Source organism: Oncorhynchus masou, chromosome 17, assembly GCF_036934945.1.
Source record: "Oncorhynchus masou masou isolate Uvic2021 chromosome 17, UVic_Omas_1.1, whole genome shotgun sequence".
Lineage (NCBI taxonomy): Eukaryota > Metazoa > Chordata > Actinopteri > Salmoniformes > Salmonidae > Oncorhynchus > Oncorhynchus masou.
Genome location: NC_088228.1, coordinates 42,150,619 through 42,166,396, shown reverse-complemented (window position 1 = coordinate 42,166,396; position 15,778 = coordinate 42,150,619). Strand labels below are relative to the sequence as shown.

General features: G+C 45.9%; 1 protein-coding gene across 1 annotated transcript in view; it reads left to right on the top strand.

The window, feature by feature from the left end:
- LOC135559065 (myomegalin-like) overlaps positions 1-15,778 on the top strand; it is a 125,204-nt gene that overhangs the window by 21,893 nt on the left and 87,533 nt on the right. The window contains 2 exon segments of the mRNA XM_064993417.1: positions 2,634-2,701; positions 7,002-7,112. Of these exon segments, the coding sequence (XP_064849489.1) occupies positions 2,634-2,701; positions 7,002-7,112 (179 nt within the window).

The following is a 15,778-nucleotide window of genomic DNA, read 5'->3' as shown; positions in this document are numbered from 1 at the left end:
CTTTACATATCTACCTCCATCACTCCAGTATCCCTGTCCCCTTCCCCCTATACATATCTACCTCCATCACTCCAGTATCCCTGTCCCCTTCCCCCTATACATATCTACCTCCATCACTCCAGTATCCCTGGTCCCCTTCCCCCTGTACATATCTACCTCCATCACTCCAGTATCCCTGTCTCCTTACCCCTATACATATCTACCTCCATCACTCCAGTATCCCTGTACCCTTCCCCCTATACATATCTACCTCCATCACTCCAGTATCCCTGTCTCCTTACCCCTATACATATCTACCTCCATCACTCCAGTATCCCTGTCCCCTATACATATCTACCTCCATCACTCCAGTATCCCTGTCTCCTTCCCCCTTTACATATCTACCTCCATCACTCCAGTATCCCTGTCCCCTTCCCCCTATACATATCTACCTCCATCACTCCAGTATCCCTGTCCCCTTCCCCCTATACATATCTACCTCCATCACTCCAGTATCCCTGGTCCCCTTCCCCCTGTACATATCTACCTCCATCACTCCAGTATCCCTGTCTCCTTACCCCTATACATATCTACCTCCATCACTCCAGTATCCCTGTACCCTTCCCCCTATACATATCTACCTCCATCACTCCAGTATCCCTGTCACCTTACCCCTATACATAACTACCTCCATCACTCCAGTATCCCTGTCTCCTTCCCCCTATACATATCTACCTCCATCACTCCAGTATCCCTGTCCCCTATACATATCTACCTCCATCACTCCAGTATCCCTGTCCCCTTCCCCCTATACATATCTACCTCCATCACTCCAGTATCCCTGTCCCCTTCCCCCTATACATATCTACCTCAATCACTCCAGTATCCCTGTCTCCTTCCACCTATACATATCTACCTCCATCAATCCAGTATCCCTGCACATTGTAAATATGGTACTGACCCTGTATATAGTCACCTTAACCCTATACATATCTACCTCCATCATTCCAGTATCTCTGTCTCCTTACCCCTATACATATCTACCTCCATCACTCCAGTATCCCTGTCTCCTTCCCCCTATACATATATACCTCCATCACTCCAGTATCCCTGTCTCCTTCCCCCTATACATATCTAACTCCATCACTCCAGTATCCCTGTCCCCTATACATATCTACCTCCATCACTCCAGTATCCCTGTCCCCTATACATATCTACCTCCAACACTCCAGTATCCCTGTCTCCTATACATATCTACCTCCATCACTCCAGTATCCCTGTCCCCTATACATATCTACCTCCATCACTCCAGTATCCCTGTCCACTTCCCCCTATACATATCTACCTCCATCACTCCAGTATCCCTGTCCCCTATACATATCTACCTCCATCACTCCAGTATCCCTGTCCCCTATACATATCTACCTCCATCACTCCAGTCTCCCTGTCTCCTATACATATCTACCTCCATCACTCCAGTATCCCTGTCCCCTATACATATCTACCTCCATCACTCCAGTATCCCTGTCCCCTTCCCCCTGTACATATCTACCTCCATCACTCCAGTATCCCTGTCACCTTACCCCTATACATATCTACCTCCATCACTCCAGTATCCCTGTCTCCTTCCCCCTTTACATATCTACCTCCATCACTCCAGTATCCCTGTACCCTTCCCCCTATACATATCTACCTCCATCACTCCAGTATCCCTGTCTCCTTACCCCTATGCATATCTACCTCCATCACTCCAGTATCCCTGTCTCCTTCCCCCTATACATATCTACCTCCATCACTCCAGTATCCCTGTCCCCTATACATATCTACCTCCATCACTCCAGTATCCCTGTCCCCTTCCCCCTATACATATATACCTCCATCACTCCAGTATCCCTGTCCACTTCCCCCTATACATATCTACCTCCATCACTCCAGTATCCCTGTCCCCTATACATATCTACCTCCATCACTCCAGTATCCCTGTCTCCTATACATATCTACCTCCATCACTCCAGTATCCCTGTCCCCTATACATATCTACCTCCATCACTCCAGTATCCCTGTCCCCTTCCCCCTATACATATCTACCTCCATCACTCCAGTATCCCTGTCACCTTACCCCTATACATATCTACCTCCATCACTCCAGTATCCCTGTCCCCTTCCCCCTATACATATCTACCTCCATCACTACAGTATCCCTGTCACCTTACCCCTATACATATCTACCTCCATCACTCCAGTATCCCTGTCCCCTTCCCCCTATACATATCTACCTCCATCACTACAGTATCCCTGTCTCCTTACCCCTCTACATATCTACCTCCATCACTACAGTATCCCTGTACATTGTTAATATGGAACTGACCCTGTATATAGTTTTCTTACTTACTTACACTTATTGTGTTCATATTTCTTCTTATTTCTCATGTGTTTTTTCTGGTACTACATTTTTATTGATTATTACATTGTTGCATTTTGAGTTTGCTAGAAAGACATTTCACTGTACTTGTGGGACATTAAAACGTGAAACTGAAACAGTTGCAGGGCAAAGTAGTAAGAATGTGACTGAACTGCAGTAACACTTCTACCTGTAATAACTGTAAAGATGTACTAGAGATGTTTCAAATGGTTCTGATCTTCTCTCGATGCAGATGTACGTAGTGATAAGACAGCCAACTCTCCTCCTCTCCAACCTCACACTCTGAGAGAGTTTGAACAGGTGAGCTCTCCTCTTTCTCTTTTGGCCCATAATTCACTGCTCAAAACCTTTGTATCCTCACTGTGTTAGCTTGTTGTCTCCATCTTGTGGGCCCAAAATGTACTGTAATGAAGCAGACTGAAAACAGTCTGAGGAGCAGATCAAGTAGCTGCTGTTGCAAGAGCCTGGATGTTAAAGTCAATTCTTCAGTCTACGAAAACAACAGTCTACACAACAAAAATCTGGAGAAAAAAAAACGATAACTAAGAAGACCCTGCGTTCTTCCAAACCACGTGACCTCACCAGGAAAAACGTTTTCCTGGTCAGGTCGGCCATTCCGATCATGTACATGTAATGTTGGAAAGTCTTTGTTGTTGTTCAGATCCCTGGCACTTTGTTCTGGGGAAACTGTCTGAGGGATGGAACATACCCAACACAGCTTCTTCCCCACAGCCTCAGGCTAAAGCTTGTCCCAGTTATAGAGTTTATAATCTGGCTCAAAGTCACAAAGAAGACTATTTCTGGACCCTGAATTCATGCCAAACACATTTTCAAAAACCCTTTTGATTTGATGCCACACTATGTGCTATGAAAACCGGTTTGTCTGCGAGTCACACCGTTCTCACTATTCTCCATCTGATCTACTTTACCTCTCATTCCACCCCCCCACATTCTGTCCCTCACTCTATTCCACACATCACTCTTCCTCTACCTCCCGACCTCTCCCCCTCCCCAACTCTTTTCTCTCGTCAATCTCAAATCACTTTATAAACAGTCCATGGTTCAAACACATTACAAATAAAAATATCTTACGAGTGGGAGTCATGCACAAACCATTAAGTTCATAGAATGTAGATTCTCCTCATTCAATACTATTCTGGAGGCTTTGCTGCTCTCTGGTAAAATGGGATGTACAGCCAGCTTCTCACGAAAGCAGAGGTTCCACTCTAAAAGAGGGTCGCGGCCCAAAGCAACCATCTTTCATGGGCGCCGACATTGGCCTCTTCAGGAAGTTACACCTTCACACATACATTCACACACAGGCATGCAGTGTATATATAAGCATGCTCGCACACACACACACATACACACACATAATCATGTAGTAATCATGGTACAGTATAGTGGACAGAGTGTGGGATAGGAAGGTACAGTATAGTGGACAGAGTGTGGGATAGGAAGGTACAGTATAGTGGACAGAGTGTGGGATAGGAAGGTACAGTATAGTGGACAGAGTGTGGGATAGGAAGGTACAGTATAGTGGACAGAGTGTGGGATAGGAAGGTACAGTATAGTGGACAGAGTGTGGGATAGGAAGGTACAGTATAGTGGACAGAGTGTGGGATATGAAGGTACAGTATAGTGGAATAGGAAGGTACAGTATAGTGGACAGCGTGTGGGATAGGATGGTACAGTATAGTGGACAGAGTGTGGGATAGGAAGGTACAGTATAGTGGGATAGGAAGGTTCAGTATAGTGGACAGAGTGTGGGATAGGATGGTACAGTATAGTGGACAGAGTGTGGGATAGGAAGGTACAGTATAGTGGGATAGGAAGGTTCAGTATAGTGGACAGAGTGTGGGATAGGAAGGTACAGTATAGTGGGATAGGAAGGTACAGTATAGTGGACAGAGTGTGGGATAGGATGGTACAGTATAGTGGACAGAGTGTGGGATAGGATGGTACAGTATAGTGGACAGAGTGTGGGATAGGAAGGTACAGTATAGTGGAATAGGAAGGTACAGTATAGTGGACAGAGTGTGGGATAGGATGGTACAGTATAGTGGACAGAGTGTGGGATAGGAAGGTACAGTATAGTGGGATAGGAAGGTTCAGTATAGTGGACAGAGTGTGGGATAGGATGGTACAGTATAGTGGGATAGGAAGGTACAGTATAGTGGGATAGGAAGGTACAGTATAGTGGGATAGGAAGGTACAGTACAGTGGACAGAGTGTGGGATAGGAAGGTACAGTATAGTGGACAGAGTGTGGGATAGGAAGGTACAGTATAGTGGACAGAGTGTGGGATAGGAAGGTACAGTATAGTGGACAGAGTGTGGGATAGGAAGGTACAGTATAGTGGACAGAGTGTGGGATAGGAAGGTACAGTATAGTGGACAGAGTGTGGGATAGGAAGGTACAGTATAGTGGACAGAGTGTGGGATAGGAAGGTACAGTATAGTGGACAGAGTGTGGGATATGAAGGTACAGTATAGTGGAATAGGAAGGTACAGTATAGTGGACAGAGTGTGGGATAGGATGGTACAGTATAGTGGACAGAGTGTGGGATAGGAAGGTACAGTATAGTGGGATAGGAAGGTTCAGTATAGTGGACAGAGTGTGGGATAGGAAGGTACAGTATAGTGGGATAGGAAGGTACAGTATAGTGGAATAGGAAGGTACAGTATAGTGGACAGAGTGTGGAATAGGAAGGTACAGTATAGTGGACAGAGTGTGGGATAGGAAGGTACAGTATAGTGGACAGAGTGTGGGATAGGAAGGTACAGTATAGTGGACAGAGTGTGGAATAGGAAGGTACAGTATAGTGGACAGAGTGTGGAATAGGAAGGTACAGTATAGTGGACAGAGTGTGGGATAGGAAGGTACAGTATAGTGGACAGAGTGTGGGATAGGAAGGTACAGTATAGTGGACAGAGTGTGGGATAGGAAGGTACAGTATAGTGGACAGAGTGTGGGATAGGAAGGTACAGTATAGTGGACAGAGTGTGGGATAGGAAGGTACAGTATAGTGGAATAGGAAGGTACAGTATAGTGGACAGAGTGTGGGATAGGAAGGTACAGTATAGTGGACAGAGTGTGGGATAGGAAGGTACAGTATAGTGGACAGAGTGTGGGATAGGAAGGTACAGTATAGTGGACAGAGTGTGGGATAGGAAGGTACAGTATAGTGGAATAGGAAGGTACAGTATAGTGGACAGAGTGTGGAATAGGAAGGTACAGTATAGTGGGATAGGAAGGTACAGTATAGTGGGATAGGAAGGTACAGTATAGTGGACAGAGTGTGGGATAGGAAGGTACAGTATAGTGGGATAGGAAGGTACAGTATAGTGGGATAGGAAGGTACAGTATAGTGGACAGAGTGTGGGATAGGAAGGTACAGTATAGTGGACAGAGTGTGGGATAGGAAGGTACAGTATAGTGGACAGAGTGTGGGATAGGAAGGTACAGTATAGTGGGATAGGAAGGTACAGTATAGTGGACAGAGTGTGGAATAGGAAGGTACAGTATAGTGGACAGAGTGTGGGATAGGAAGGTACAGTATAGTGGGATAGGAAGGTACAGTATAGTGGACAGAGTGTGGGATAGGAAGGTACAGTATAGTGGACAGAGTGTGGGATAGGAAGGTACAGTATAGTGGACAGAGTGTGGGATAGGAAGGTACAGTATAGTGGAATAGGAAGGTACAGTATAGTGGACAGAGTGTGGGATAGGAAGGTACAGTATAGTGGGATAGGAAGGTACAGTATAGTGGACAGAGTGTGTGATAGGAAGGTAGAGTATAGTGGACAGAGTGTGGGATAGGAAGGTACAGTATAGTGGACAGAGTGTGGAATAGGAAGGTACAGTATAGTGGGATAGGAAGGTACAGTATAGTGGACAGAGTGTGGGATAGGAAGGTACAGTATAATGTTTACGTTGACTGACATGTTACAGATGGTGTCAGGGTCCAGAGTTTCAGCTGGTCATTAACATGTGTTTTAATGTTTACACATAGTAATGTGGGGGGACAGAGAGAGAATATGTACGATCATTCTGACCACCTCGCACCTCTTCCTATTTACCTCAATCTCTCTCTCTGGAATTATCGCCTTACATGTCACAAGTGCGTGCCATCCCATATAACTGCCCCCACCACAGTCCCTCCCTCTCCCTCTCTCCTGGCTGCCTGAGATTCCAGGCATGTGTGTGTCAGTAAAATAAGCTCCTGTGTTCGGCCCCTTCTTATCCAGAACACACCATGGAGCCGCCATGGCCACAGCTCTGAAAGCCCAGGCCGCGGAGTAGCCCTCTGCATCCCTGAACGGCCCAACGACACTCCCATGTCTGTGTGTTTTAGCGTTAGTGTGTGTGTTTGGATTCGCTGTGGCTTCCAAGAGGTCAGGAAGACACTTTTGTAGTATTTTTTTCTCCCATTGTTTTTTTCACTTGACACCGCAAGACCGATGACTGATATATTGTGCCCACCGGGGAGAAGACATAGCATATCTAACGATTACCGGACTTTCTGATCTATATAAGGGCCATGTCTGCGGGTTGTTTTTAACGTGACATGTCTAACGGTCACCGCACTCTGTCGCAGCACCTCAATGACCTGAAGAAGGAGAACTTCAGCCTCAAGCTCCGCATCTACTTCCTGGAGGAGAGGATCCTGCAGAAGTACGAGGACAGCAGCGACCATGTCTACCGCACAGTGAGTGTCTGGCATTAATACACACTTCCTGTCGTTGGTCCTGTTTGAAATAGAACCCAGCCAAACTCCAGCTGGGGGAGCTGATACACTCAACGATGCTTTAGCACATCTGTAGGGAACGTTCTGGAATGTCTCACTACCCGCAGGCTTCATTCCATTGAGGCACTAAAACATTTAAATAAATATATATGGCCTTTTCTTCATGATGAGTATTGTTTAGCGGGACTATGACCACAGGAGTTGGAAAGACAACGCAAACCGATTTGGGACCAGGCTACCGTGTGTGTCCCTCCGTGGAGAATCTAGCACTTCCTTCCCCTGTGATGTCATTGTCCTACCACAGGGAACCATGCAGTGAGTGTTTGTATAGATATCATAGTTCCTATGCCTTACCCTCAGACAGCTCCTAATCCCAAGGAAAGGACAGCCGTCTGGGGGCCCAGGGTGTTAGCCTGCTGCCTGCATGTTCAAGGGGGGTAGAGGGAGGCTGTGTGAGATCAGATACTGTGTGACTCTGTAAACCAGCTGTTGTCTGTGTGCATGTGGAAACTGGTCAATTCTCCAGAATCCCCGTAGACCACCAATCCAGGTAGGTAGATAGATTAGTGTGCGTGGCTATGTGCTGCGTGTGTGTTTGTATTCTTCCAAGATGGCTGACCTGATCCAAACAAACAAGACCTGAATGTGCTCGGACTTATCGTCCTTTATCTCTGCATGCCACAGCTAACTGAGTGGAGAGAGGTTCGACCAAACTGTCACCTTCATGTTTGTGCATGTTATAGTAGGGTATTAAGCCCTCAATATCTCATGGAAGGTTAAAGCTTCATTGGTTTAATAACCTTGTATTCATATAAGGGGAGTCTCACTTCAAGACCATGCAAGACAATGTGATGATGTGGTCACTTCATTGTCTTCATGTATGTGGGTGCCCTGTGTGTGTATGTCAGTATAGGGATCTATCTGTGGTGTATACTGTATGTGGGTGCCCTGTGTGTGTATGTCAGTATAGGGATCTATCTGTGGTGTATACTGTATGTGGGTGCCCTGTGTGTGTATGTCAGTATAGGGATCTATCTGTGGTGTATACTGCATGTGGGTGCCCTGTGTGTGTATGTCAGTATAGGGATCTATCTGTGGTGTATACTGTATGTGGGTGCCCTGTGTGTGTATGTCAGTATAGGGATCTATCTGTGGTGTATACTGTATGTGGGTGCCCTGTGTGTGTATGTCAGTATAGGGATCTATCTGTGGTGTATACTGTATGTGGGTGCCCTGTGTGTGTATGTCAGTATAGGGATCTATCTGTGGTGTATACCGTATGTGGGTGCCCTGTGTGTGTATGTCAGTATAGGGATCTATCTGTGGTGTATACTGTATGTGGGTGCCCTGTGTGTGTATGTCAGTATAGGGATCTATCTGTGGTGTATACTGTATGTGGGTGCCCTGTGTGTGTATGTCAGTATAGGGATCTATCTGTGGTGTATACTGTATGTGGGTGCCCTGTGTGTGTATGTCAGTATAGGGATCTATCTGTGGTGTATACTGTATGTGGGTGCCCTGTGTGTGTATGTCAGTATAGGGATCTATCTGTGGTGTATACTGTATGTGGGTGCCCTGTGTGTGTATGTCAGTATAGGGATCTATCTGTGGTGTATACTGTATGTGGGTGCCCTGTGTGTGTATGTCAGTATAGGGATCTATCTGTGGTGTATACTGTAGGTGGGTGCCCTGTGTGTGTATGTCAGTATAGGGACCTATCTGTGGTGTATACTGTATGTGGGTGCCCTGTGTGTGTATGTCAGTATAGGGATCTATCTGTGGTGTATACTGTATGTGGGTGCCCTGTGTGTGTATGTCAGTATAGGGATCTATCTGTGGTGTATACTGCATGTGGGTGCCCTGTGTGTGTATGTCAGTATAGGGATCTATCTGTGGTGTATACTGTATGTGGGTGCCCTGTGTGTGTATGTCAGTATAGGGATCTATCTGTGGTGTATACCGTATGTGGGTGCCCTGTGTGTGTATGTCAGTATAGGGATCTATCTGTGGTGTATACCGTATGTGGGTGCCCTGTGTGTGTATGTCAGTATAGGGATCTATCTGTGGTGTATACTGTATGTGGGTGCCCTGTGTGTGTATGTCAGTATAGGGATCTATCTGTGGTGTATACTGCATGTGGGTGCCCTGTGTGTGTATGTCAGTATAGGGATCTATCTGTGGTGTATACTGTATGTGGGTGCCCTGTGTGTGTATGTCAGTATAGGGATCTATCTGTGGTGTATACCGTATGTGGGTGCCCTGTGTGTGTATGTCAGTATAGGGATCTATCTGTGGTGTATACTGTATGTGGGTGCCCTGTGTGTGTATGTCAGTATAGGGATCTATCTGTGGTGTATACTGCATGTGGGTGCCCTGTGTGTGTATGTCAGTATAGGGATCTATCTGTGGTGTATACTGTATGTGGGTGCCCTGTGTGTGTATGTCAGTATAGGGATCTATCTGTGGTGTATACCGTATGTGGGTGCCCTGTGTGTGTATGTCAGTATAGGGATCTATCTGTGGTGTATACTGCATGTGGGTGCCCTGTGTGTGTATGTCAGTATAGGGATCTATCTGTGGTGTATACTGTATGTGGGTGCCCTGTGTGTGTATGTCAGCGAATAGGCCTATTACTACTCTTAATCCCAGGTCTCAGCCAATCACAGCCGCCCCTTCCCATTCCGGTGTATGTTATAAGGGGAACTGTTGCTGTGAGCCAAGGGGGCGGGGGGGGCAGCAATAGCAGGTGCACCATAGACTGCTATATTTAGAGCTGTGTGGATAACAGGAAAACATCCCAGTTACTGTCTGCCTGTCATGCAGTGACGCATGATGTGAAAAGTAATGCTTTATAAAAGAAGATTTCAAGTTTTAATGTCATGGCAAATGGCAAAGTACAGTGAAATGTCCTTCTTGCCAGCTCCAAACCCAACAATGCAGTAATCAAAATCAATGTAGCACTAAAAATAACTTAAGGTAGAGTAAAAACACACCAGATTTTAAAAAGTAGAAAACGAAAAAGTAAGAAGCTGGTCAGTTCCAGTACTATATTTACAATGTGCAGGGACACTGGAGTGATAGAGGACAACAGACACATCGGTCTCTACATTGCAGATGAGCTGAAGGCAGTCATCAATGTCCTTGGACCACAGGCTGCTTGGTCTAAAGTGGAGGAGTCCTACCTTCACATCACACCCATTGGCTGTGCTGCTCATGCATTGAATCTGCTCCTCGAGGACATCATGGCACTGAAAACAATGGATACACTCTACAAGAGAGCCAAGGAAATGGTTAGGTATGTGAAGGGTCATTAAGTTATAGCAGAAATCTACCACACCAAACAAAGTGAGAAGAATAAGAGCACCACATTGAAGCTGCCCAGCAACACCCATTGGGGTGGTGTTGTCATCATGTTTGAAAGTCTCCTGGAGGGGAAGGAGTCTCTACAAGAAATGGCCATATCACAGTCTGCCGACATGGACAGTCCCATCAAGAGGGTCCTCCTGGATGATGTATTTTGGGAGAGAGTGGTTAGAGAGTGGTTAACTCCTGAAACCTATAGCAGTAGCCATTGCACAGATTGAAGGAGGCAATTCCATCCTGTCCATTCATCTGCTTGCAGATGTAAGAGGAGAAATCCATACAGCCCTGCCCACTTCACTGTTGCTCCCAGCAGAGGAAACTGCAGTTCTGAAATCCATCAAAAAGAAGTGAAGACTTCTGCCTGAAGCCCAATCACACCGCAGCGTACATGTTGGACCCCAAGTATGCTGGCAAGAGCATCCTGTCTGGTGCAGACATCAACAAGGCCTATGGTGTCATCACTACCGTGTCTCGCCACCTTGGCCTGGATGAGGGCAAGGTTCTTGGCAGTCTGGCGAAATACACTTCCAAGCAAGGGCTTTGGGATGGAGATGCAATTTGGAAGTCGTGCCAACATATCTCATCAGCCACCTGGTGGAAGGGACTTTGTGGATCTGAGGCTCTTTCCCCTGTTGCCTCCATCATCCTCCAAATCCCACCAACATCAGCCGCCTCAGAGTGCAACTGGTCCTTGTTTGGGAACACACACACCAAAGCACGAAACTGGCTGACCAATGTCCATCCAGGCAAATTTGAGGCTTTTTGAGCCTGACAACGAGCCATCCTCAACAAGGTTGGAAAGTGACAGTGAAGATGAGGCCTCAGTCTGATGTTCCAGAGGTGGACATTGAGGAGGTCCAGGGAGAAGACCTGGAAGTCTGAGAGGAAGACAACCAAAGCTTTATTTTCGAGACTATCATTTTACAGATGTTGAGAACGTTTTGGGGAGATGCGATGGATCATTCAATATTCCCTTTTGTTGTTGAGTGAAATCATCCCATGTGAAGAGTCAACTCATTTAATTAAAGTTCAATTCGTAACTACGTTTTTTTCTATTGGAAGGATTTAATCATTTGCAAGTATGTCTACTAATGACAAGGTCAAAGGTTTATGTTTCTGTCTCCATATGATATGGTAATTATATCCAATGCAAAAAACATCTACATTTAAACGGTGTTAATATTAATATGCATATATTTCCGTTAAATCCATATATTCCCATTTAATTCTCATATATTCTCGTTAATTCCCACGGAAAGTTTCCAACTCTGAATATTCCCCAAAATGTGCAACTCTAGTGTAGAGTCAGCATACTTTTGTGTGCATGTTATGTGTGTTTTAGAGTGTCAGTGTGTGTGAGTGTGTAGAGTCCTGTGAGTGTGCCTCTTGCCGTGTGGAAGTATACAGAACAGTCTATGCCGCGGGTGGCTGGAAGCTTTAACTCTTTTCCGGGCCTTTCTATCACACTGCCTGATATAGTACTGGGCTATCTGCACCACCCTCTGTAGCGCCATGCGATCGAGGGCGGTGCTGTTGCCATTCCAAGTAGTGATGCAGCCAGTCAGGATGCTCTCGTTGGTACATCTGTAGAACGTTTTTGAGGATCTGAGGGCCCATACCAAAACTTTTCAACTTCCTGACTGGCCTTCTTCACGACAGTGCGCGTGTGAGTGGACCATTTTAAGTCCTTAGTGATTTAGACCGAGGAACTTGAAGCTCTCGACCTGCTCCACGGCAGCCCCGTTGAAATGGATGGGGGCGTGCTCACCCCATTCCCTTTAGTCCACGATCAGCTCCTTGGTCTGACTGGAGTTGAGGAAGAGGTTGTTGTCCCGGCACCACACTGCCAGGTCACCGACCTCCCTGTCGGCTGTCTCATCGTCGCTGGTGATCAGGCCTATCATGGTGATGATGGCGTTGGAGAGAGAAAGAGATTAAGAGAAAGAGAGAGACTGTCCACTCAAAATTGGACAATCACATTCCCAAGACATTTTTCAAATCCCAAATCACTGGCCTCAGGGCCCTGTCCTGTCCTGACTTGCTGTGTCTGATAGAGAAGACAAAATGTGTATCTTAACCCCTGACTCCTGGTATAAGCCCCAGAGCTGCTCTGCATTCCCCCTGGTCTAAATATAACCTCTGTGACATCGGAATGCCATGTTCCCACTGATGTTACATTACACCAACATACCACTGATTAATACAGCAGGGAGAGGGGGGGTGGATTATGGGAAATCCCTGCAGGATAGGAGGGATGGGGGGGTCAGGTGTAGATGTTTAAGTTATTTCGGGGTTGGGGGTGAGAAGAATAGGGGACAGGTTGTGAATGTAGGGTTGCTGTTGCTGGCTATCTATTTGAGGGGGATAGGAGACACTGGATAATGTACAAGACTAAATAATAGGTGCATTTGGAAGGTAGGAGTTTCAAGGAGGGTATATTGCGTCCTCTGCTTGTCAGGTTCTTTGCACAGCAGTACAGGTTCTTTGCTACACCGTAGCTCTCAAACACCTCTCATCTGTTATCTGGAGAGGTTTGTCATAGACAGGTGGCAGAAAATAGAACAAGGGCAACACCTGCACTGAGGCATCAGCACAGAGCCGGCTACAATCCATACCACATTCCATCTACAATCCATACCACAGTCCATCTACAGTCCATACCACATTCCATCTACAATCCATACCACAGTCCATCTACAGTCCATACTACAGTCCATCTACAGTCCATACAGCAGTCCATCTACAGTCCATACCACAGTCCACCTACAGTCCACCTACAGACCATACCACAGTCCACCTATAGTCCATACAGCAGTCCATCTACAGTCCATACCACAGTCCATCTACAGTCCATACCACAGTCCACCTATAGTCCATACAGCAGTCCATCTACAGTCCATACCACAGTCCAACTACAGTCCATACCACAGTCCATCTACAGTCCATACCACAGTCCATCTACAGTCCATACCACAGTCCACCTACAGTCCATACCACAGTCCATCTATAGTCCATACCACAGTCCATCTACAGTCCATACCACAGTCCACCTACAGTCCATACCACAGTCCATCTACAGTCCATACCACAGTCCATCTACAGTCCATACCACAGTCCACCTATAGTCCATACAGCAGTTCATCTACAGTCCATACCACAGTCCACCTACAGTCCATACCACAGTCCATCTACAGTCCATACCACAGTCTATCTACAGTCCATACCACAGTCCATACCACAGTCCACCTATAGTCCATACAGCAGTCCATCTACAGTCCATACCACAGTCCACCTACAGTCCATACCACAGTCCATCTACAGACCATACCACAGTCCATCTACAGTCCATACCACAGTCCACCTACAGTCCATACCACAGTCCACCTACAGACCATACCACAGTCCATCTACAGTCCATACCACAGTCCATCTACAGTCCATAACACAGTCCAGATACAATCCACACATTCCATACCACATTCCAGATACAATCCACACATTCCATACCAAAGTCCATTTACAGTCCATACCAAAGCCCAGATACAATCCACACATTCCATACCAAAGTCCATTTACAGTCCATACCACAGTCCAGATACAATCCACACATTCTATACCACAGTCCATCTACAGTCCATACCACAGTCCAGATACAATCCACACATTCTATACCACATTCCAGATACAATCCACACATTCCATACCAAAGACCATCTACAGTCCATACCACAGTCCAGATACAGATACAATCCACACATTCCATACCAAAGCCCATCTACAGTCCATACCACAGTCCAGATACAATCCACACATTCTATACCACATTCCAGATACAATCCACACATTCCATACCAAAGTCCATCTACAGTCCATAACACAGTCCAGATATAATCCACACATTCCATACCACATTCCAGATACAATCCACACATTCCATACCAAAGTCCATTTACAGTCCATACCACAGTCCAGATACAATCCACACATTCCATACCAAAGTCCATCTACAGTCCATACTAAAGTCCAGATGCAATCCACACATTCTATACCACAGTCCATCTACAGTCCATACCACAGTCCATCTACAGTCCATACCACAGTCCATCTACAGTCCATACCACAGTCCAGATACAATCCACACATTCCATACCAAAGTCCACCTACAGTCCATACCAAAGTCCATCTCCAATCCACACATTCCATACCAAAGTCCATCTACAGTCCATACCACATTCCATACCAAAGTCCATCTACAGTTCATAACACAGTCCAGATACAATCCACACATTCTATACCACAGTCCATCTACAGTCCATACCACAGTCAATCTACAGTCCATAGAGCAGTCCATCTGCAGTCCATACCACAGTCCATCTACAGTCCATACCACAGTCCAGATACAGCCCATACCACAGTCCAGACACAGGCCATACCACAGTCCATATACAGTCTATACCACAGTCCATATACAGTCCATACCACAGTCCATCTACAGTCCATACCACAGTCCATCTACAGTCCATACCACAGTCCATCTACAGTCCATACCACAGTCCATCTACAGTCCATACCAAAGTCCATCTACAGTCCATACCACAGTCCAGATAAAATCCACACATTCTATACCACAGTCCAGATACAATCCACACATTCCATACCAAAGTCCATCTACAGTCCATACCAAAGTCCAGATACAATCCACACATTCCATACCAAAGTCCATCTACAGTCCATACAACATTCCAGATACAATCCACACATTCTATACCACATTCCAGATACAATCCACACATTCCATACCAAAGTCCATCTACAGTCCATACCACAGTCCAGATACAGATACAATCCACACATTCCATACCAAAGTCCATCTACAGTCCATACCAAAGTCCAGCTCCAATCCACACATTCCATACCAAAGTCCATCTACAGTCCATACCACAGTCCATCTACAGTCCATACCAAAGTCCATCTACAGTCCATACCACAGTCCAGATACAATCCACACATTCTATACCAAAGTCCATCTACAGTCCATACCACAGTCCAGATATAATCCACACATTCCATACCAAAGTCCATCTACAGTCCATACCACAGTCCAGATACAATCCACACATTCCATACCAAAGTCCATCTACAGTCCATACCACATTCCAGATACAATCCACACATTCCATACCAAAGTCCATCTACAGTCCATACCACAGTCCATCTCCAATCCACACATTCCATACCAAAGTCCATCTACAGTCCATACCACA